Below are 18,736 nucleotides of genomic sequence, written 5' to 3'. Positions count from 1 at the left end.
GCGAGATTAGTCGCATGATGGCAGCACCCTATTTCCGGGTTGGCAGCAAACCGTGAAATGCCTGAGCACTGCTGGAGCAGACATCCGGCTAGCTTCGTGTGCACATGTGACGAACGAGTTGCGTGAGCCAATTTTTTCACAGTAACAGAAGCAGTCATGCCGAGGAAAAACGCAGGTGCAAAGCACATTTTTGTCGGCTGCCACAACAGTACACAGAACACTGAAGGACAAAACCCATACATAAAACTATACCAGTCCTCTGTCAGCATCTCCTCAAGGCTTGTTTTCCAACACTGATACTGTCGTCTCGGCATAGGACCTTTACGAAGGTACAGTGGTTTAATGCCACACTCTAAAGAGTGAAAGGGTCATCTCAGCATGATACTTTTAGGAAAGCACAATGGATTAATACTACACCAAGAGAATGCAGGGCACAGAGGCTTGCCCTGCGCCTTGCTCTGGGGCGTGGCTGGTTTCAGCTGATTCATTGTGCTGGCATCCTGCTTTGTTAGTGCTATAAAATGAATCAAATGCAATGTTCACAACTTTGGAAAGAAATATTTCATTAGTTTCGCATACTTTTTCTTCAACTGCACACAATTTGTTTTGGTAAGGCTATAATGTAGTAAACCAAACTGTATATACATCAATCGCATTTTACAGTCGACGACGTTCAGTGAGTACCTTATTTTCCTATTGCTGATATAGTACATTGCATATCTTAAGCATAGTGAAATTTCGTTACTTCGGAAATTCGGGTGATTCGAACTGAAAGCGCAGTCCTGGCATCCGCCCATGTAAGTCTATGATATTGGACGCTAGTTAATTTGAGCATGAGTGCACTCTCTCTAGTTCATTTGAAAGGGGATTACGTCCAAGTGTGACTCGCATAACCAACGATCGCCAAAATAGATTTCCCTGGACTCGAAATGCATGTAACAGTGGTGCACGCATCCATCTTGCATAGTTTCAGTTTCTAACTTCATGGCATTCGGCCATTTCAATATGGTGCGAGCATTGGCCAGTCACGCAGTTTTGAACTGTGCGTGGTGCATCACTGTTCATTTATTTTGTAATGATGTCACATAGTTCTAACGCCTATTGATATGTCTCTTGGGTGCATCCATATATTCCACTACTTTGTGGGAGCCTCTGAAACCTGCAAGCTTCATTGCGATGCCTCACTGCATGAACTGTGTGATGGCTTAGAGACAAAGCTGCAGCCCCTTTTTGCATGGCAGTGGCTAATGAGCTCAGTTTTATGCACAGACACTTAGGCACAGTAATGAGAGATGTAAGCACACGATGAAAATGCCAAGCCCACACTTCGTGGCACTCCAAGGACTGAGCTTTAAACATGAAGATCTCTTCCGACCTTTGTCTTGTGCAAGACTTGGGCTAGTGACCACTCCCGTTGGCTAGTGACCACTCACAAACCATTAATGTGGAACATGAATAGTACAAGTAGAGTTGGTGTTCGGGCGGTGTTATAACAGAGTGACAGTGATACACAGAAATGGTATGTTGGTCAACAGGAACAAGACTCTTGTCTTGTGCTGTTGTCTGGCATGAAAGTTCGCAGAATGCTTAATCATGCATAATATGTATACTTACTTTATTTGCTCACATAACGCACATTTTCTCCGTTTCTTGAGAAAAATTTGCAAACTTTTTAGGGTTTTATTTATAACTTAGTGGTAATATAGCAGAAAAAGTTTGTTTTGGCTGCCTAAAATAGCAGGCCGTTCATTATGCACGCTTTGTATTGTAGTATTTGCAGGTGCGTGTTGATGTCAGAGAGTTCTTCCCATGGACCCACAGTAAATGTCCAGACAGTCTTTGCTCAGCAGGGTAGGTTGTTGCAGAACATCAGATGCAGGGGGTCCTGTGATGCTGTATAACTGGAGCACGGCTCTGGCTCCTTTTCTCCTAAGAAAAGGCACCACTGTTAAACTTGGGGCAGCCTCTCCCATGAAGTTGTGACGGGACAGGTTCATCACACTATGGGACGGCCAGCATTGCACACAGAAAAACCTGTCTGGCGTTGTGATGTAGAAGCATGCCCTATGATATATATGACTGCACTTGAACTGTTTTTCTCTGTGATTGGTCATATGCTTCTTTTTGTAAATCTTCTTTTTTCCTATGTGAACCCCTCCCCCCCCCCTTTTTTTTTTTTTTAAAGTTTTATTGCATGAACAAAGGTGACCACACTGGTGGAGTTGTAGCCATTGCTAGTTTACAAGGGCATACGCAAAGCATTTGCAAGCATAGAGAACTGAAAGCTCAGTTCTAATAAATTTGAGTCCTACTGGAATTCACTGCATTTTTCGGCCGAGAGAACACAATTTTTTTTATTATTATTCTCAAGTACGCAAGCTAGCCACATGCTGGGAATATTTTCACTCTCCCAGAGGCTCTTAGGCGTTGCAGACCTACGCCTATGTTATGTTGATTCAACCTAGATGTTATGTTGCAAATAATTGCAGGATTTGGCATGGAACCAGTTTTAACTCTCTTTTCTGTAATAGAAAAAAATTGAGGCAGAAAGCTATGGTAAAGCTGAAAGAATGACTGTGTTGGTTGGCCTTTTCGTTTGAGCCAAAGAATTCAGTCTTCACTTCAAGTGACATCAGAGAAGGGTGCTTCCATGTGCTCATACAACAGTGGCATGGTTAATGTCAATAGTTTTAAAGCCAATGCCACAGTTCCAGATCTAGTACCATGTAATTCCATGATAGTATCTGGTAGAAAATATCTACATGAATATAAAACTCCATTCAGATATGCAAAATATGTTCATTATTGTTCACATGTTTTAGAGGCGTGATGCCTGAAAATGCCACCATTTTGTTTGGTAGGCTGAAAACATAACCATGAGGTCACTTGTTAGCAGACCTGTAATCATTCTCAAGGTTCACACAAAAACAACACCTGTCGCATCGGAAAATTTGCTGCAATTCTTTGCATGACAGAAATTAAATAATTCAATTCATACAAGTCTGTTTCTTACAAAATAAGATGCTGTTATCTGCTAGCAGTGACATTTCACAAGTAAATGGTTGGGATAAATATGTTAATTTCTGAAAGGTGTTGAAGTGAATTGCATTAAATAAAGTCATTAGACACATAATAGACTTAGAAATAGCATGCCTTCAAGGCTGCGGCTTGGTACTTCAGCCACATGCTTGAAGTGTGTGGCCTGGGTAGTTGACTTGTGCAGCCTGCATAAATTCATATGGGAAGGATACTCAACTATGTCAGGCGGTGGGCTTAGTGCATGTGTTTTTTTGAGGGAAGGTTTCCTCGGGAAGTTCACTTTGCTGATGAAAGTGTTAAACTAATTAGAGAAATTAAACCAGAAGAGGTTACTTTCATGCATAGCTGCATGTTTTGTAAATATGTTGGGCCCTTTGCTTTTGGGTAAAATTTTACAATAATCGATTTTGACACACCGAGAAAGTTTTTAAAAAGAATCATTGCACCCTTTTTCTGACCCACCGAGAAAGTTTTTAAAAAGAATCATTGCACCCTTTTTCTGACCAAACACATGCCTTGTGGCTGCAGCTGAACTAATCTACCGTGTGGGAATCTTGAAACCAGCTTACAAGGGTCTTCGCAGTGAACCGTCAGATATGTTTCTTGTTTATTCTTTTTTAATGTTCTTTCATCTCTCGGCACACAAAAGCATGACTTTTAGAACATTGATACATAAAGCCGACGCTTGCCCCATATTTTAATCAAAAATAACGCACTGATTTTACACCCCTCCCCCCCCCTACCTGAATGTTAATACCTGAAAATGAAGGACCGTATGCATATACAGTCATCCTTGAGCATTTAAAAGCCAGTGTGTGTGTGTGTGTGTCACTTTGAAACCTTGTATGGTGATGTACAGGGCTGTCCAGCATAAAAGGGAACGCTCAGTCTGCAATATTGCAAAAACTAGTCGCAGAGCGTGAATGTGATGTCCTGCTGGCTTTTCTTACTGTTGGTTTTTACAGTTGACCTTGCAGCATGTGCCTAGGCTTCGTGTAAAAGGAAAAGGCATTTTCTTGTATATATGTAAACGAGATTTCTTGCTGTCCTCTGGAGCTGCTGGTTGCCGGCTGTAGAACAAGGCCTTCTTTGTGGGTATGAACGATTTTCCACCAGCATGGGGTGTACTCTGCGACGTCTTTTTCTGGAAATGGATTGGAAATGCGTCGCATCTTCCTTCGCCACGAAATGTGGCCCCTACTTGTAGTTACTAGCTTTCTCTTAGACAATATGCTGTCAGTATTTGTTTAAGGGAGTACAGGCACCTAATGTTTTTTTGGTTGAATGTTGTATTCTTTGTGATAATCCGTAATGCGATGCCATATGCGGACAATTACCATGTGCTATTCGCTAATAATTTATAATCTAATTTTTTATCTCACTGTGTGGTTTCACAGCCAAGCAATGGCTATGACATCAGAGTCATCTAGGTCATGTGAAGGATGAAAAAGCCTGTAATATAATCGATCCTTTGTTGTTCAATTCACTACAATGCTAAAGTCAGCCCACATCAAGAACAGGGATATAGGAATGTAGTGATAAGCAATATAGTAAATAACTGGCAATTGCAGCGCAGTTTTTTCATCCCTTACGTGGCTTGACATTGATGTAGTAGCCATCACTCAGCTGTTGAAACCCAAACCAAAATTGACGAGAAAAAAAAAATTGTTTATAAGTTATTTAGCGAATACCACGTGGTGATTAATGTTGAGTAATTTGGTGTGCATTTAACGATAAGAAAAACAGGACCAAAATTTGGTGTCTGTACTCCTTTAAGGCATATTAAGGCATATATTTCTAACATAACTGCCCGCTTTCAACATTAGAGAACTGGGAAAGATTGGTTCTGGAAGACGTTTAAAGCACAGTCACTGGCTCGTTTCTCAGTGGGCGCCTTGCCCATGCGGTGAGGAAAATGGGAGTGAGAGAAGAAAGGGAGAAAGAGGTAAATACTATAATTTTGACTATATGGGGAAAGTTTCATTGATCACAATTTTGCCAGGCATATCAATTAGCAAGAAGCTACAGCAGATAAAGCGAGATGCTCCAGCAAGCTCCACCCAGGAAACATTTACCAAAAATTGCTGTCGCTGAGTACAATTCACATGCTGTATAAAGCTGCACGTATCCACAACTTGCAGTTTTCCCCCAAACAGGTGCTGCCACCATATCTGTGCATGAGCAGTCAATGCCCGCCGGGCGCTGCCATTATTCTTGTGCGGTTTACGATGCCGTCCGAGTTGGCTAGATGTGCCTGTTACTCGAGCAAGGGTCTTTCAATAGCTTTTTCTCACAAAACCTGCCCCGAGATTTTATAAAAGGACAGAACCATTCACAAAAGCTACACCATCTGTAAAGAAGAGCTATCAATTGCCATCCTGTTTCTATGGTCGAATCTTCCTCGCGAAGTTTTCGGTCAGAATCCGTGACGCCCCAGAAGCCCCAACCATGCAGGCCGGTTGCTCTGCGACACGCAGTGGCACGGTTGTCATGTACACAACATGTGACATTCTGAGCCTCAATCAATAACTGGCACACAATATATGTTGCTAGCTGCACCTAACATAGTTCCAGCCTTAAAATTACATTGATCAACCTAACATAGTTCCAGCCTTAAAATTATATTGATCAAGGCATAATATATATAGGCTACCAGAAAATTGTGCCAAAGATGGCGTATCTTCACTTAGCTCGACCATCATTGTTTTTGGTTTCAGTCAAGCCATCCAGTTGAAGTTATTGTTTTCATGTTTAACATGCCTTGCAAATTGAAATGTGTATTCATATTGTCAGGTTGAATTCACACTTCCATCCTTGAAAGCCTGTTTCAGTTGATGGCAGCACCTCGTGAGGGGGCTTTCCTGTTGCTTCAAATAGGGAAGGTTAGGGAAAATGCTTTGCATAGACCATGTGTGCCTTCCGTAGCCTAGTAGTGCATTCATTGTGTTTGCCACTCATTGCAACTTCTGCGCCATAATTTTTTTGCTTTACATATTCGCATATCTCTTGGCCACTCCAACAGCACTGGTCATTGCATTGTCTTGTCCACTGTTTGTGTGCTGAATATGCGTTTAAATTGCTGTTGTGATTGTGCTTGAGTGACAGTTGGTGCCCTTCACACTTAGTGTGCATGGCGATTGCAATATGGGACTCTTTGGCAGAGTGAGGTGTGTGTGTGATGGCTGCCCTCTTTTCCACTGTTTAGGACAAGGTTGCCGACGAATACAAGTTTACACGAAGCACTGAGAGACACCGGGTTCCTGCAGTTGGCAATAGTATTTATGAGTGTGCTTGCTGCGCTCTGTGTCCTGCGAGTGTTAGGAGCTTTGTGCTGTGCAAATGATGAATAAGGTGCTGCAGATAACAGCTGCTGTGTCGATGGAAAACCGCATAGCTGCCGGTTGCATTTTGTACTTAGGCATTTTTGTTATTGTTTCTCCTTTGGTTGTGTTAACCACATAGAAGATTGTGTGAGCAGGCAGAAGTTGTTGCCACTGAGAAAAGGTTCTTATTTTTTAAAGACGCGAAAAAAAGGAAACATTTTAAATGGGTGTGGAATGTGAAAAGCACCATGTTTCTCCAATGTGATGTATATTACAATATTGCCACCCTGTGGAAATGTGAGCTCCAGAGTCATTTCTTGGTTTGTGGCATTCAGCTAGTAATGTGGCAGATGCAACACGAGAGCATGAATCATCTGCGAAGCAGCCATTAAGCATAGGTTGCATTGCATCTGACTGCACTACAGGCAGCTCAGATGCAATGCAAGCTCAGAGCCCTCCTGTTGCATAACCTCATGTAGTCTTGTCTATTAGGTGCCTGCCACATTGGTCTAAGTATGGCCTGCTTTCCTCTTGCGGATGTCCTGCCATAGATTGCAGCGGGCTCCATAAGATGGCATTGACTGCCACTGATTGTAATACAATTCAAAGCTCCCAAATGGCCTAGCAATGAGAGTAGACACGATTAAGGCCCCTAGTTTATACCAAAAAATTTCAGTCATGCCCCTTTGCACTGCATGTCAGTGAGATGGATTCTGAAGCTGTTTTATGTCTCCAACGAAATTCTGAAAACTTTGTTTTCAATCTGTGGACTTTTCCACTGCAGAAATTTAGGGGCCTTAGGCATGGCACCAATATTCAAGTTACGAGTGCCTGCCATAGATGATGCTGGCAGCCTGTCATTAGCCAACATGGCAGGCATTTAAGAAAAGGACATTGCTTCAATGCAAGACAGTGCTTTTCCAATATGCTTTGCCAGTTTGGGCCAGCTCCTCCATAGCTTGGAGGCTCCAGAAGCATCACCATTGTTTGGCAATCAATGCTGCTAGTTCTAGGAGTATGCCACATTTGTTTGCCATATTTTCCTAATAAAGACAGCCCACTTATGATTGTTACCATGTGTTGCTTTTTGTGTTTGTGGTTCAGTTCTATGGCACATTGTTCGAAACCTGATTTGTGCGCTCTCTGGAATGCATTTCCTAACATGTGCTCACCGAAGGGTTCTGGTTTCTGGTGAGCACAGCCGTATCATACCACGAATTCACTGCACATTACAAAGCAATGAGAAGAACACTCCCACCACCCCATAAAACACCGACCAGACAACAAGTAATATGGAGACGGCTACAGACGGGGACCCTCCCCAATCCAAACTACATATCAAAATTCATAAATAAGGATATAAATCCCTTCTGCCGGTTTTTCGGGGAGAAAGACAACTTCGAGCACATGATCTGGGCGTGCAAAGCCCATAAGCCTCCCTCAGAACTCTTGCCTGATCCCTCTAAAGAAGCTTGGGACAAGCTAAGGTCCAGCGATGACCCTGGCATTCAGTTCAAGGTCGTCGAATAGGCCGGCGTTGCCAAAAGTCTCCACGGCCTGCGGCACGCTAGCTGACTTCCCCTATTCCTCCCACTTATTGTGGATAAAGTTTTATCAGCCTCAGCCTAGCAAGTGCTCCCTCGTTAGCCATTTTGGCTTGGACTCTAGTGCCCTACCACAGTGGCTTAGTGGTTAGGGTACCAGACTGCTGATCCCAAGTAGTCTGGCTTGATCCTGGCTGTGGTGGCTGCGTTTCGATCGAATTTAAATGAAGGCACCAGTGCTTTTTCCCTGCACATTTTTGTCTCTCCTATAATATTGCCCGTGCAGTTGGTGGAATTTCCTTGCACCAAGCAGCAAAGCAATAAGTTGGGAAATAAGGCTTGTTGGTACATGTTTGAAAAGACTGCATTACCAAAAAAGATGCAAACAGAGATGGATAATGCTGAACATCCAGCAACTTGTACTGCAAATTACTCATGCATACGTGCACTCTGTGATAACTGTTGGCACTTGCGGAGATAGGTCAGCTGTTTGTCAGAGCTGGTGACAGAAGTGGAACTGACACAGGCTTCCCACAGGCTCTCCTTGCTATTATAGGTTCATCAAACATAAAGCACGTCAAGGAAAAGATTTTGAAGGCTTTCTGGCTATCCACTGTCTGACATGCAAGGGCTTCTCCCCTGACCTTGAGAGCACCTTTATTTGCAGGATGAGCAAAGACTATCATAAGAGTAAATTGTGGAATCTGAACTGGTCAGTTGCACCCCTATCACCCTCTCGGAGCAGCAGTGATGATGACCAAGGCTTGAGCAGCCTGTATATGTGCGTGAATCATTCACGAAAAAAGTCGCTGTTACTTCAGTGCCGTCTTCGTCCTGTCATTTCAAAACAATGTTCTTGACATGGCGCAATAGTGCATGCAGTTAGAGTTGGACGCCGGAGTCAATGCAATAAGTCATCAGTGGATGTGCCGTTTCCACCAAGCTTCCAGAGTGTCTAATGTGCTCAGATTTAGTTTTGTGCGAAAAAAAGAGCGCTGGATTTTGTTGCACTGCAGGGCTGGAGAAATATTTTCTGCGTTTCACAAACTGCTATTGCCCATGACAGCCTCTCCATCAGCACTATCGAGATGGGTTAATTAAAAGTTATGTAGTGAATTCTAGTTGCATAGCTATGTAATTAGAAAACATTTTGCACTAAATACCTACATTGGTGCCGCAGAGCATTTGTTCATAATCGTTTTTGCATATTTCAGACCCCATAATAGCAGACCCTCCCCATTCACCTGGGGGACTTCTGATTTTAACCTGAACTTGCAGATTGTACGATCGCTGTCTTGAAACTCTTGATAAATGGCCTATGCCTGTGCAAGAAAAGTCTTTGCTAAGTTAGCTGTGAGAAATCAGCAGCCACATTGTAATGTTCACTGTCACAATCAGGTGCCGCACTATAGTGCATTGGAATATTCTAGTACACTCTAGCTGCACTAGTATCGTCGGGTAAAATATGCTTCTGCTTGGTTACAGGCTTCTTTAAATCCTCTCTTGCCCTGTGTGAACTCGCTTTTTTTCTTCTTTGTTTTGTTATATATGAACAGAGGTGACAAATTGGAGACAGGAAAATTCGAGCCAAATTAGTTGCGGCTGGCAAAAAAAAATAAAAATTGTGGTTTAGCTCTGGTAAACTCTAATTGAATTGTGAAAGCAACGATGGAAGCTTCTTTTGCCTGCTACATTATTCCTCTATCAGAGTAAGGTGCTACATTTTTGGGGACACTTAAGCTCATCCTTTAAGAGTATGACGCGACAGCATTAGCTATCAGCTCACATATAAAGTCTCACTTTAATCAAGCCGTCTGGACGTGCCAGCGTGGCGTAGGGGTAACGAGAATGCAGACGGTTCAGGCAGGCTGATCAGAAATCTCCCGATTTTTTATTTCACCAAGTTGATAGGTAAGCAAGGTATAAATATAGCCTGAAATGTATAGCCTGAAATGAAGTGTAATTACTTCCCTAGTGTGACACTGCTGACACAAGAAAAGCATCTCTAACAAGGACTGCATCAACCCCTGGTTCAGCTTCTACTGGTATACTGTTCCTTCAGGCTCTGACAAGTTGGCCAGTACAGAAGTCGGTCTAGTTCTCACGTTTCGAAACAGAGGGCTGGAGCCCTTTGGCATGCCACCAAGCAGCCTCGTAACATCACGGCACACTGCAGCACATAAATCACACGTTTTATTCGTAATACACAAACCATTTCTCTTCCCCAGTGATGCATGATCCATTACCTATATACATATCTGTACAGCACACATGCACTCAGTAGTAATCTGCCAGAGGGAGAGAAAGAAAAAGCCAGTACTAGAACTAAGGGCAAGAGTAAGAGGAGAGCTCTGCATATTGCCACGCTCACCACCAGCAGCAGCAGTGTGGAGCTTGGCCACATGCACTGCTTAGCAATTCCTTTTGGTCATGCAAACTGAAAGAAATTGGAATGTCGCGTATTTACAGCTGTCCTCTGTACAAAAAAAGGAACAGGCATTTGTCTCTCGCGATTGAGCGAGAAGTGTAAGGAGGAAGAAAGGACTATGCCGGAAGGCAGCTTGGCAACTGCCGCGCTTGACCGTTCATGTCTTTGTCATCACTGCTGTTGCTGCTGCGAATCCTTCCCGGTGGCGCACCAAGTGCCGCATTAAGAACATGGAAGCGGCGGAGAGGTGACCGGAGATGATGTACACGGAGACCGTTTGGACAAGTGCAAGGGCGCTACTTTGCGGAGTCTCCTGCTGCTTGGTCTGCGTGCGCGTTAGATGCCTGTTGCTGCTGCTGTTGCTGGATGGGCTTCCGGGTCTTTTCCCCTTTCCTCCAGAGCACGATTTCCTGAGACAAAGGCACAGGTTGTGGTGGAAACTTAAATCATGTGCCTCCATAACTCCACAGAAAACAAAAAACAAAAACGAACTAGGTTCTGCCACATTTGCAGGTGCTGCAGGATTAATGAAGGCGTAATGGATGCCACAATAGTGAGGAGTATTAGCCAGTGCCTGTTTAGACATTGATGCTTGCCTTGTTGAGCAATTACAGATTAGCTGCCAATGGCAAGAGGTACAACAGTGTACCATTTAGCAATATCAATTTTGCATGAAGGTATCTACAGCAAATAAAATGAAAGCATAACCATTTTTTCATTGGGAAGGAATGATTCTTGCCCTCGCAGGGGCACTGAATGCAAATATCAATTATCGGTGCAGCACATAAGGTGACGACGAGAGAAGTGGCAACTCTTGACAGTTGAATAGTGATTTCAAAGTATACTCTACTTGGCTCAGCCATACATGACAATGTGTTGAGAACAGATGTATATTGTATGCCCACCACTTACCTGCTGCTTGAAATAGCGGCGCTCTTCTTCGTCGACCAGAACCAGGTTGAGATAATACCGTACTGAGAACTTCTTGTTGATATCCTTCATGGTGGGCGTCAGGTCATAGCCCGCAAGGAACAGACGGATCGGTATGGACTCTCCTGCACAGTTGTGTTAATAGTCAATTAGGTTTTCAGATAGAGGAGTGCCAATACTACATATTTTTTAATACAGTAGAATCTCGGCGATATGAACTCAGTTGATACAAATTTCATTGAGATACAAATGAATAAATTTTTGGTTGGAGTGCTCTCTGTTCAATGTACAGAACTTGAGATGTTCTAAACACTCTCCCGTACCGCTTCGGATGATATGAATGCGCTAGCCACGACCGCAGCCCTCAGTAATGCACATTGACTCTGGAACTGTTTGGTTTGGTTTGTGGGGTTTAACGTCCCAAAGCGACTCAGGCTATGAGGGACGCCGTAGTGGAGGACTCCGGGAATTTCGACCACCTGGGGTTCTTTAACGTGCATTGACATCGGATGCAGTTTGCACAAGAAGCAGTTAGCATCACTCTGTGATCGCCAGTTTTGCAGTACACACTGCGAGCAGTTGCAGCGATATGCAACCTGGATGTCGCCCCTGCCATGATTGCCTGTTGCACTGAATGCGCAAACAGCGGGGAGGTGCAGTGGTAAGATGCCCAACTACAGTGCCGGAGTACCTGGGTTCGATCCCAACCGCAGCGGCTGCGTTTCGATGGAGGCGAAACGAAGAGGTGTCCGTGAGCTGTGCGATGTCAGCGCACGCTAAAGATCCCCAGGTGGTCGAACCCGTAGCCCTCCACTATGGCTCCTCTTTCTCTCTATCCACTTTCACTCCCACCTTCCTTTCCTCCCTTACGATGCGGTTCAGGTGTCCACAGAAACATGTTTGACAGGTACTGCGCCTTTCCGTTCCTGTGAACCAATTTATATTTTTAGGCTCTCAGCTGTGGAGATCGCAAGCGTCGATCTCTAGTCATGCTGTACACGCCGTGGCAAGTTTGCAGCAACACGCCGCACGTAAATTGTGATGTTGGGATCACTAGTCGCGCCACAAGCAGTTTTTGGTGACACACGGCCCACAGATCGTTAATTCCGAGATCATTTAGTTGCATTGTATGTACAGTCGACGTCACCCTTGTGTAGAGCGCTCGGGCAGTGCTCATCGCGCAATAAAAAAACAAATTAAAAATGAACCCACGATTTGCGGACAAAGTGCTTATGCTCATCTTCCTCATAGGTCTGTGTGGATCTACTTCCTTAGAAGCATTGCTTGTAAAATGTAGAAACTGTGACGAGCTATCGATTTTTATGCAGGGAAGTGCGCCGATCGAGCGCTCTACACAGGGGTGACGTCGACTGTACAGGCATAAGTTCATGGCGACGCGCAAACTAAATCCCCTCTACCTAAACAGGTCTGCTTGAGCACCTTTCCCATGCTTCTGCCTCTGCATACAGATTTTTTTTGGTTTTGATGGTACAAATTCTCGAAGCACTACTGTAGTCTATTCAATTCGCGGTTAATTTGAACAACGAAAGTGTGGTTAGCAAGCACCCTAGGCATAAAGCTAATTTAAACTGGTAGCAAAAATTGAAACCGTAGTCTTTCCTTATACAGACAGACGACCGTTAACACACAGCAAACACTGCACAGTTATTGTGCATTTATGGGGCCACAATGCAGTTGACAACTGTCCGCGAGCCTTGCTGACTGATCATCTAGTGTTAGACTACCATACACAAGTGAATGGAAGCAACCCAGCTCTTGGAGAACAGTGCGAGGGGGCACAGTTTCTGCCCACGTGTGGTGCTATGGCTGTTTTGTGGCGACTGCTTTGATCATTATCAAGTTTCGGCAGAACCTAAAGATTATTCATCCTAGGCCACAGTGGACGAAGAAAAAAGAAAACAAAAAATGTACAACACAAGCATGCTACCATACTGCGTACAGTAAAGCACGTGCACTAGGGCACCTTGGTTTCACTTTTGCACCTTCACATGGGACCTGCAGCCAGGTGAAACTGATATATGGAGCCTAAGCAGGCTACATGTCGTCCTAAGCTCTGCATTTCAGGCGGCATTCCACAAATGATGCCGTGTATTCAGGCAACATGGAAGCAATACTCCTGCTAGCATTGCTGATCAGGTGGCTGCTCTACTGTACGTTCCGCCATCTTGCATTTTATTTTGCCAGTGCCTTGCCTCACCGATATACGATGCTTTATGGCAGCATTCAGTAAACTCTTTTTACATGTGAGCAATAAGCCACATTGCAACACCATCCCTTTTTTTTTTCTTCTCGCCGACATGAGTTATCAAATAATTGTAAACAAGGTATTAACTGCATAATTCCTGCCCTCTATTCAGTGCATGGTAGCTCTTGCAGGTATAACAAATCATGCTGATAATGAACGAACACAATATATATATATATGACCTGCAACATTATAATACTGCACCATCAACCAATCAATGATGTCATATGACCTGACCACTGATTGGTTGCCGAGGCGTGAGACATCACTATTCTGCATGACATGGCCAAGTTAACAGCTGCTTCGGCAGGTGGCAGGTGGAATGGCCACACTGATTTGTTGGCAGTTTGTGCGACCTTACAAGACCATGCAACAGCCCAAGCACTGACTGTTTGCCGAGGTGTGGACGCAATGAGACCAAGTGACATGGCCAAGCAATGGCAGTAGGTTGGCCCCGTATCCCAATATAAGTGCTAAAAAAATAAAAAGAAAACATAAGAGAACGTAAGGAAAAGCAACAACAATCACTTTGAATTTCATCCAAAGAAACGTATAGCAGCAACATTGCTTCTAATGCTACCGCATTCCATTCTTAGGGCGATTTAAGCATCCCCATAATTTCTATTTTTTGTATCAGTCGACAAGCAAAATATGTATGCTCATAAAAATTTATCGCATATTAATGAGGCTGATGGGTCCTGCCAAGACAAAACTAGCACACGCAGCTGCACGCATGATCACTTGGAAGCACAACACACCCACCTCGCACGGGTGCACCATCCATAATTTCATATTTGGCGATGGTCTCGTTCTCGTTGAAGATGTTTGGTCCCGAGCCAGTGGTTTCACGCTTGATGATGGCAATCTCCATGTGTTTTATCTTGATGCGAACCAGCAGGAAATAAATCTTCCCCACAATCACATCTTTGAGGTGATACCTATGGGAAGTAATGCAGTTACCTTCTTTGAAAATCAGCCATTATCTGCTGACAAGAAGAGACTCACGTCTCAGAATACTTTGCAAATGCACTGCAAACCCTATCCCGCATGTTTATCGAGTGAACTCACTTGGACTTGTTGTACTCAAACTCAATGTGTAGGCAATCCTCGATGCCCACTTCCATCTTGATGGAGGAATTGATTTCGGGGTAAGATGAAAGTGTATGCACCACCATGTCCAGCTCCTTCACCAGATCCGTGAGACGGCGCACTATGGTCACTCGAAGGAAATACCTGGACAGAAGGGATAGAATGCAGCACAGCTGACCCCTGAATGCAATGAATCCAGTGAAGGATGCTGGATCTTTTTCACGTAAAAGAAATGTTGAGCATGGTATGAGAGAGTAACACAAAAGGTGAACTGGAAATCAAAAATGATGTGTTTCAGCATCACTTGTTGCAGGGAATGACATATAGGGAGAGTGTAGGGGCAATGTATGTGTAAGGCAATCATGACCACGAGCAACAGGTGGGTACTGTTAATTGTTAGCAGGTCATGTAACTGACTAGTCATTGTCCACCCGAAAAGGCACCACTGCCAAGGCCCAGAAGTGTATGCACTAAAAGAAGTTTCAAGACACTTAGGATAACCTATGTGTATATAGACAAAAGCTGGCTCGTGTAGGGCAGCTTTGATGCCTCGACAACAGCTGGAGTCACAGTTGCAACTGTGATGCGTATGAGGCACTCGAACCCTTGATCTCGTGCATGGCATCACAGTTGCTGCGATATGAATGAGGGACTAAAACCCACAACTTTTTTCTGGGACTCGAGCCCCTGACCTTCTTTGGAATTAAAGCCCATAACCTTTTCTGGGACTCAGACCCTTGACCATACTTAAACCTGTGACTTTCCTTGGTCTTGCGAACATGCACTGCGGATCGCACACTCTGGTGGTGCCACTCATGAGACAAGAAATGAAAAAATAAAGAAAACCAAATGAGCAGGCATTTCTGCTTAAAAATCCAAAACAGGTGACATGAGCATAATTATTTTTATTATTAGTAGTATTAAATGTCGGCGCTTTATACTGCTACGAACAAGTGCACAATTAGTCGCGTCAATCAAAACTGGACAGCTCACGCTCCTCGGTGCATAGCACAAAAAAAAAAACGGTTTCATGACCAACCCACCGGTTGCACAATTTTCTTATGTAAATCTCACGTGGTCAAAATGACGAGGTCTCGGGGATGACAGATGACTCAATAAAGTAGACCGCTAATGTGCCACTTTTAGATGAAGTAAAACCGCTGACTGGGCCAGTTGATTATTCAGATTTGTGTCCACATCGCTAACAGACGGAGCCGTGTTGCACCGTTCCTTTCTTTGACCACCCCCCATCTGCACAAAAACACTCTTGGCTGTCACGAATACACAGCTGTGCAACTAGTGCCCACCTTAATCTGACGTTGGAGCCAGTGTACGATTCGTAGGGCTTCTCCACGTTGACGAATTCAAAACTGTAACTGGCATTCTGGACAAGCTCACCAGGCCGCGCAAGTTCCTTGACTAATGATGCAAACTCGTGATGGTTACCACGATCATAGTAAAGCTCTGAAACACAAAATCAACGATGGGCACATGAAGGGCATTTACATCACACCAGAGGGCAATTGCAAAAACGCACTCAATATATATAAACCATGCATGTAGCACTTCCCTGGTGCACACAATATAAAATGCAGCACTCATCCGTGAAACTAAGAAGGCTGTCAAACCCACAACTAAAACAGGCTCACCTATTTATAGCACAATCATCACCAGTGATGCATGAATTTTGTGTTCATGACCTGAAGCTATTACAAGCTATACACAGCTCCACAGTTGACCAACAAGGCTATCTAAGTTTACGCAAACATCTTCATGTTAAAACAAAAATGGTATCATTCATGGCTGTCATGGTGCAATTTTGAAGTACAGGAAAAGGTACAGACAAGCACAACACTGTCTGTGTTGTTCTTCATGCTCTTATAAAGACACTGCACACAGCTCATTTTCCTGGATTGCCATATTGGTCACTAGTTTAATCCTATAAAAACACAGCAGTAAAAGTGTGGAATAAAAGTGCGAAACCTCAAACATTTCATCATTACTGATTTCTAAACTGCAGAAACAAACAAAAAGCCACAGCTACACTGAGAAAAAGAACACACAACAATCAGCAAGTCAGGCACATTTCTGGGAAACTAAAGAAAGATAAAAGTCTGCACACATACTTGAGCATGCACTATAAATTAATATTAAAACGTACAATCATTGCATTAAGTGCTGATCTGGTGAAATGTCTGTTCAAATTTCAGGTTTCTTTGTCGACAAGATTAGCTTTTTAGGAAATCACGAGTATGACATCGCTGGTATGTCACTTTAGTAGAAATAGTGTGAAAACACAGCAGACAAGTAGGAGGACTGGATCAGAAATCTTAGCTCGGTACACAAACATTTCTTATGGCATTATTCAAGTGTGTTTAAAAACAATCCACTTCTGGTGATGACTTCATTGTGGACAAGGCCCTTGTTCAGGGAGCCAAGAATGTCAAATGAAATCTGTTTTTAATTGGTTGGCATCTTTCTCTTCGTTCAAAGCAGCACATACATACAGAATGTTCCTAAAATAAAGAGCATGCATCCACAAATAAAAAACAAACACTGAAACTGATTCAGGTTGCCCAAGAAAATTCACATTCATAAAGAATAGAAAGCAGGATGCTTGTCATGATTCTTATGGCCATTGTATACATCTCTGAATTCTCTAGTTAAGTGATCTTGTGCATTCTTTTCTACACAGTGCTGAAAACTTGTGAAACCTGTACAGTTCGTATCATAATACAGGCCATTATGGAGTGGCCCTGTAAAGATGCCTGCTGGCCATGTAATGCATTGCTGGTCATGTAATGCAGTGACTCAGAAGCATTGCAGTTTCGGAAGAGAAACGACTTGCCTATCTGTCCGATGAACTCTATTTTGATGCCTTGATGCTCGAGCTTGGAGCCTGGCTTTTTGAGTGTTATGTTCACTTTCCCCGAGACGGACTCTCCGTCGTAGTAGAGCAGGTGCTTCTCTTTCTTCCCGTCTTCCGTCTTTATTTCTGCCATTTTGCGATTCTCTGTGCCATTGAGGATTATGTCGATGTCGGCACTCTGTCCGAGCCCAAAGAACGCCTGCGAAAAGAACACGTCGGATCCAATGTTGCCGCTACGCAAAACGACAGCTGCGGCCGAGATAAGATGAGATAACTTTAATGTGAGGAACTTCATATGCGATATTCGAGTAAATGATACCACGGCAGCATGGAAGCGCATGCGATCGGAATTTTTCTTTGGCGTGGACATCGCCCCTCGCCAAGCTGTCTGTTGTAAGCGCGACAAACTTGGAACGACAACGCACGCACTGACTGAACACATCTTCAGTCCTACTGCACTGTCCGCAAGAGAAGCAAACAATACTCTGCCAAAGACTGCACACGACGCCGGCTTAACATGAGACGTTATATACATACACCGCGCTGCCTGTACTGCATTCTTTTGACTCCGCTCATCGACAGCATAGCCCCCTACACGTCGTCTGCAGCACGAGCGAATGAAAAATTGGCTTTTCAGCGCGTGCGAGACACTCATATCGAGACGACAAGGACATCGTAACCCTGCTAGCAGACACAAAAACGCAAACGCTTCCATCCACGTCTCGACAAGCGATGACCGTCAGCGCCTCACGGGACAATCAACACGACACCGGAGCTTCCGAGTTCGCACGAGTCTGCGATCGCATGGCCTGAACGGCCCGCTTAGATGGGAAAGCCGGTAAAAACAATCGTTGTCCTAACGTATACCGGCCGGTCTTCGTCGTTTTGTTACCTACGGTCGCGAAGATTAGAAGCGGTAGTTCAGGACAGTGGGCGTCGCTACCGGCTGAGCAACGGTACTTTCGACAAGACGCAGAGGGGGTTTCCAAACCGAGAACGTGCAATACCGGGTTCCAGACGCCCCGGATACGTCGTGAACTCATCCGGCATTGCTCGTACGCGACCGATGATGAGTACAGGTCCATTAAGAGCGAAAAGGTCGAAGGCTACGAACCATTTTCACGGCTTTTGTGACACCCAACACTTCACACCACTTCACCCGCACCTCGATCAGTCATGCACACTTTTTCCCTTTCCCGAGATGGCTGATCACGAACGAAAAACAAACGTTAACATTTAGACATTGAA

The 18,736-nt window shown here is 44.1% G+C and overlaps 1 protein-coding gene across 2 annotated transcripts; it reads right to left on the bottom strand.

The window, feature by feature from the left end:
* Nucleotides 1–9,797: 9,797 nt before the first annotated feature.
* On the bottom strand, nucleotides 9,798–18,687 carry Vps26 (vacuolar protein sorting 26). 2 transcript variants are annotated; one of them, XM_084577180.1, is made up of 7 exons: nucleotides 18,496–18,605; nucleotides 17,468–17,687; nucleotides 15,927–16,083; nucleotides 14,599–14,763; nucleotides 14,293–14,468; nucleotides 11,247–11,389; nucleotides 9,798–10,744 (listed from the first exon to the last, which is right to left on the bottom strand). In XM_084577180.1, exons 1-7 carry the CDS (start codon nucleotides 18,571–18,573, stop codon nucleotides 10,631–10,633), a joined length of 1,053 nt encoding a protein of 350 aa, XP_084433306.1. In that variant the 5' UTR covers nucleotides 18,574–18,605; the 3' UTR covers nucleotides 9,798–10,630. The 2 variants fall into 2 exon arrangements, with proteins under 2 accessions (XP_084433306.1, XP_084433307.1); XM_084577181.1 differs by having other exon boundaries at nucleotides 9,801–10,744; nucleotides 18,603–18,687.
* Nucleotides 18,688–18,736: the final 49 nt, after the last annotated feature.

Source organism: Amblyomma maculatum, chromosome 8, assembly GCF_055883805.1.
Source record: "Amblyomma maculatum isolate TAMU_Amacu chromosome 8, ASM5588380v1, whole genome shotgun sequence".
NCBI classification, from domain to species: domain Eukaryota; kingdom Metazoa; phylum Arthropoda; class Arachnida; order Ixodida; family Ixodidae; genus Amblyomma; species Amblyomma maculatum.
The sequence above is the reverse complement of the archived record's forward strand: the minus strand, read 5'-3'. Positions and strand labels throughout refer to the sequence as shown.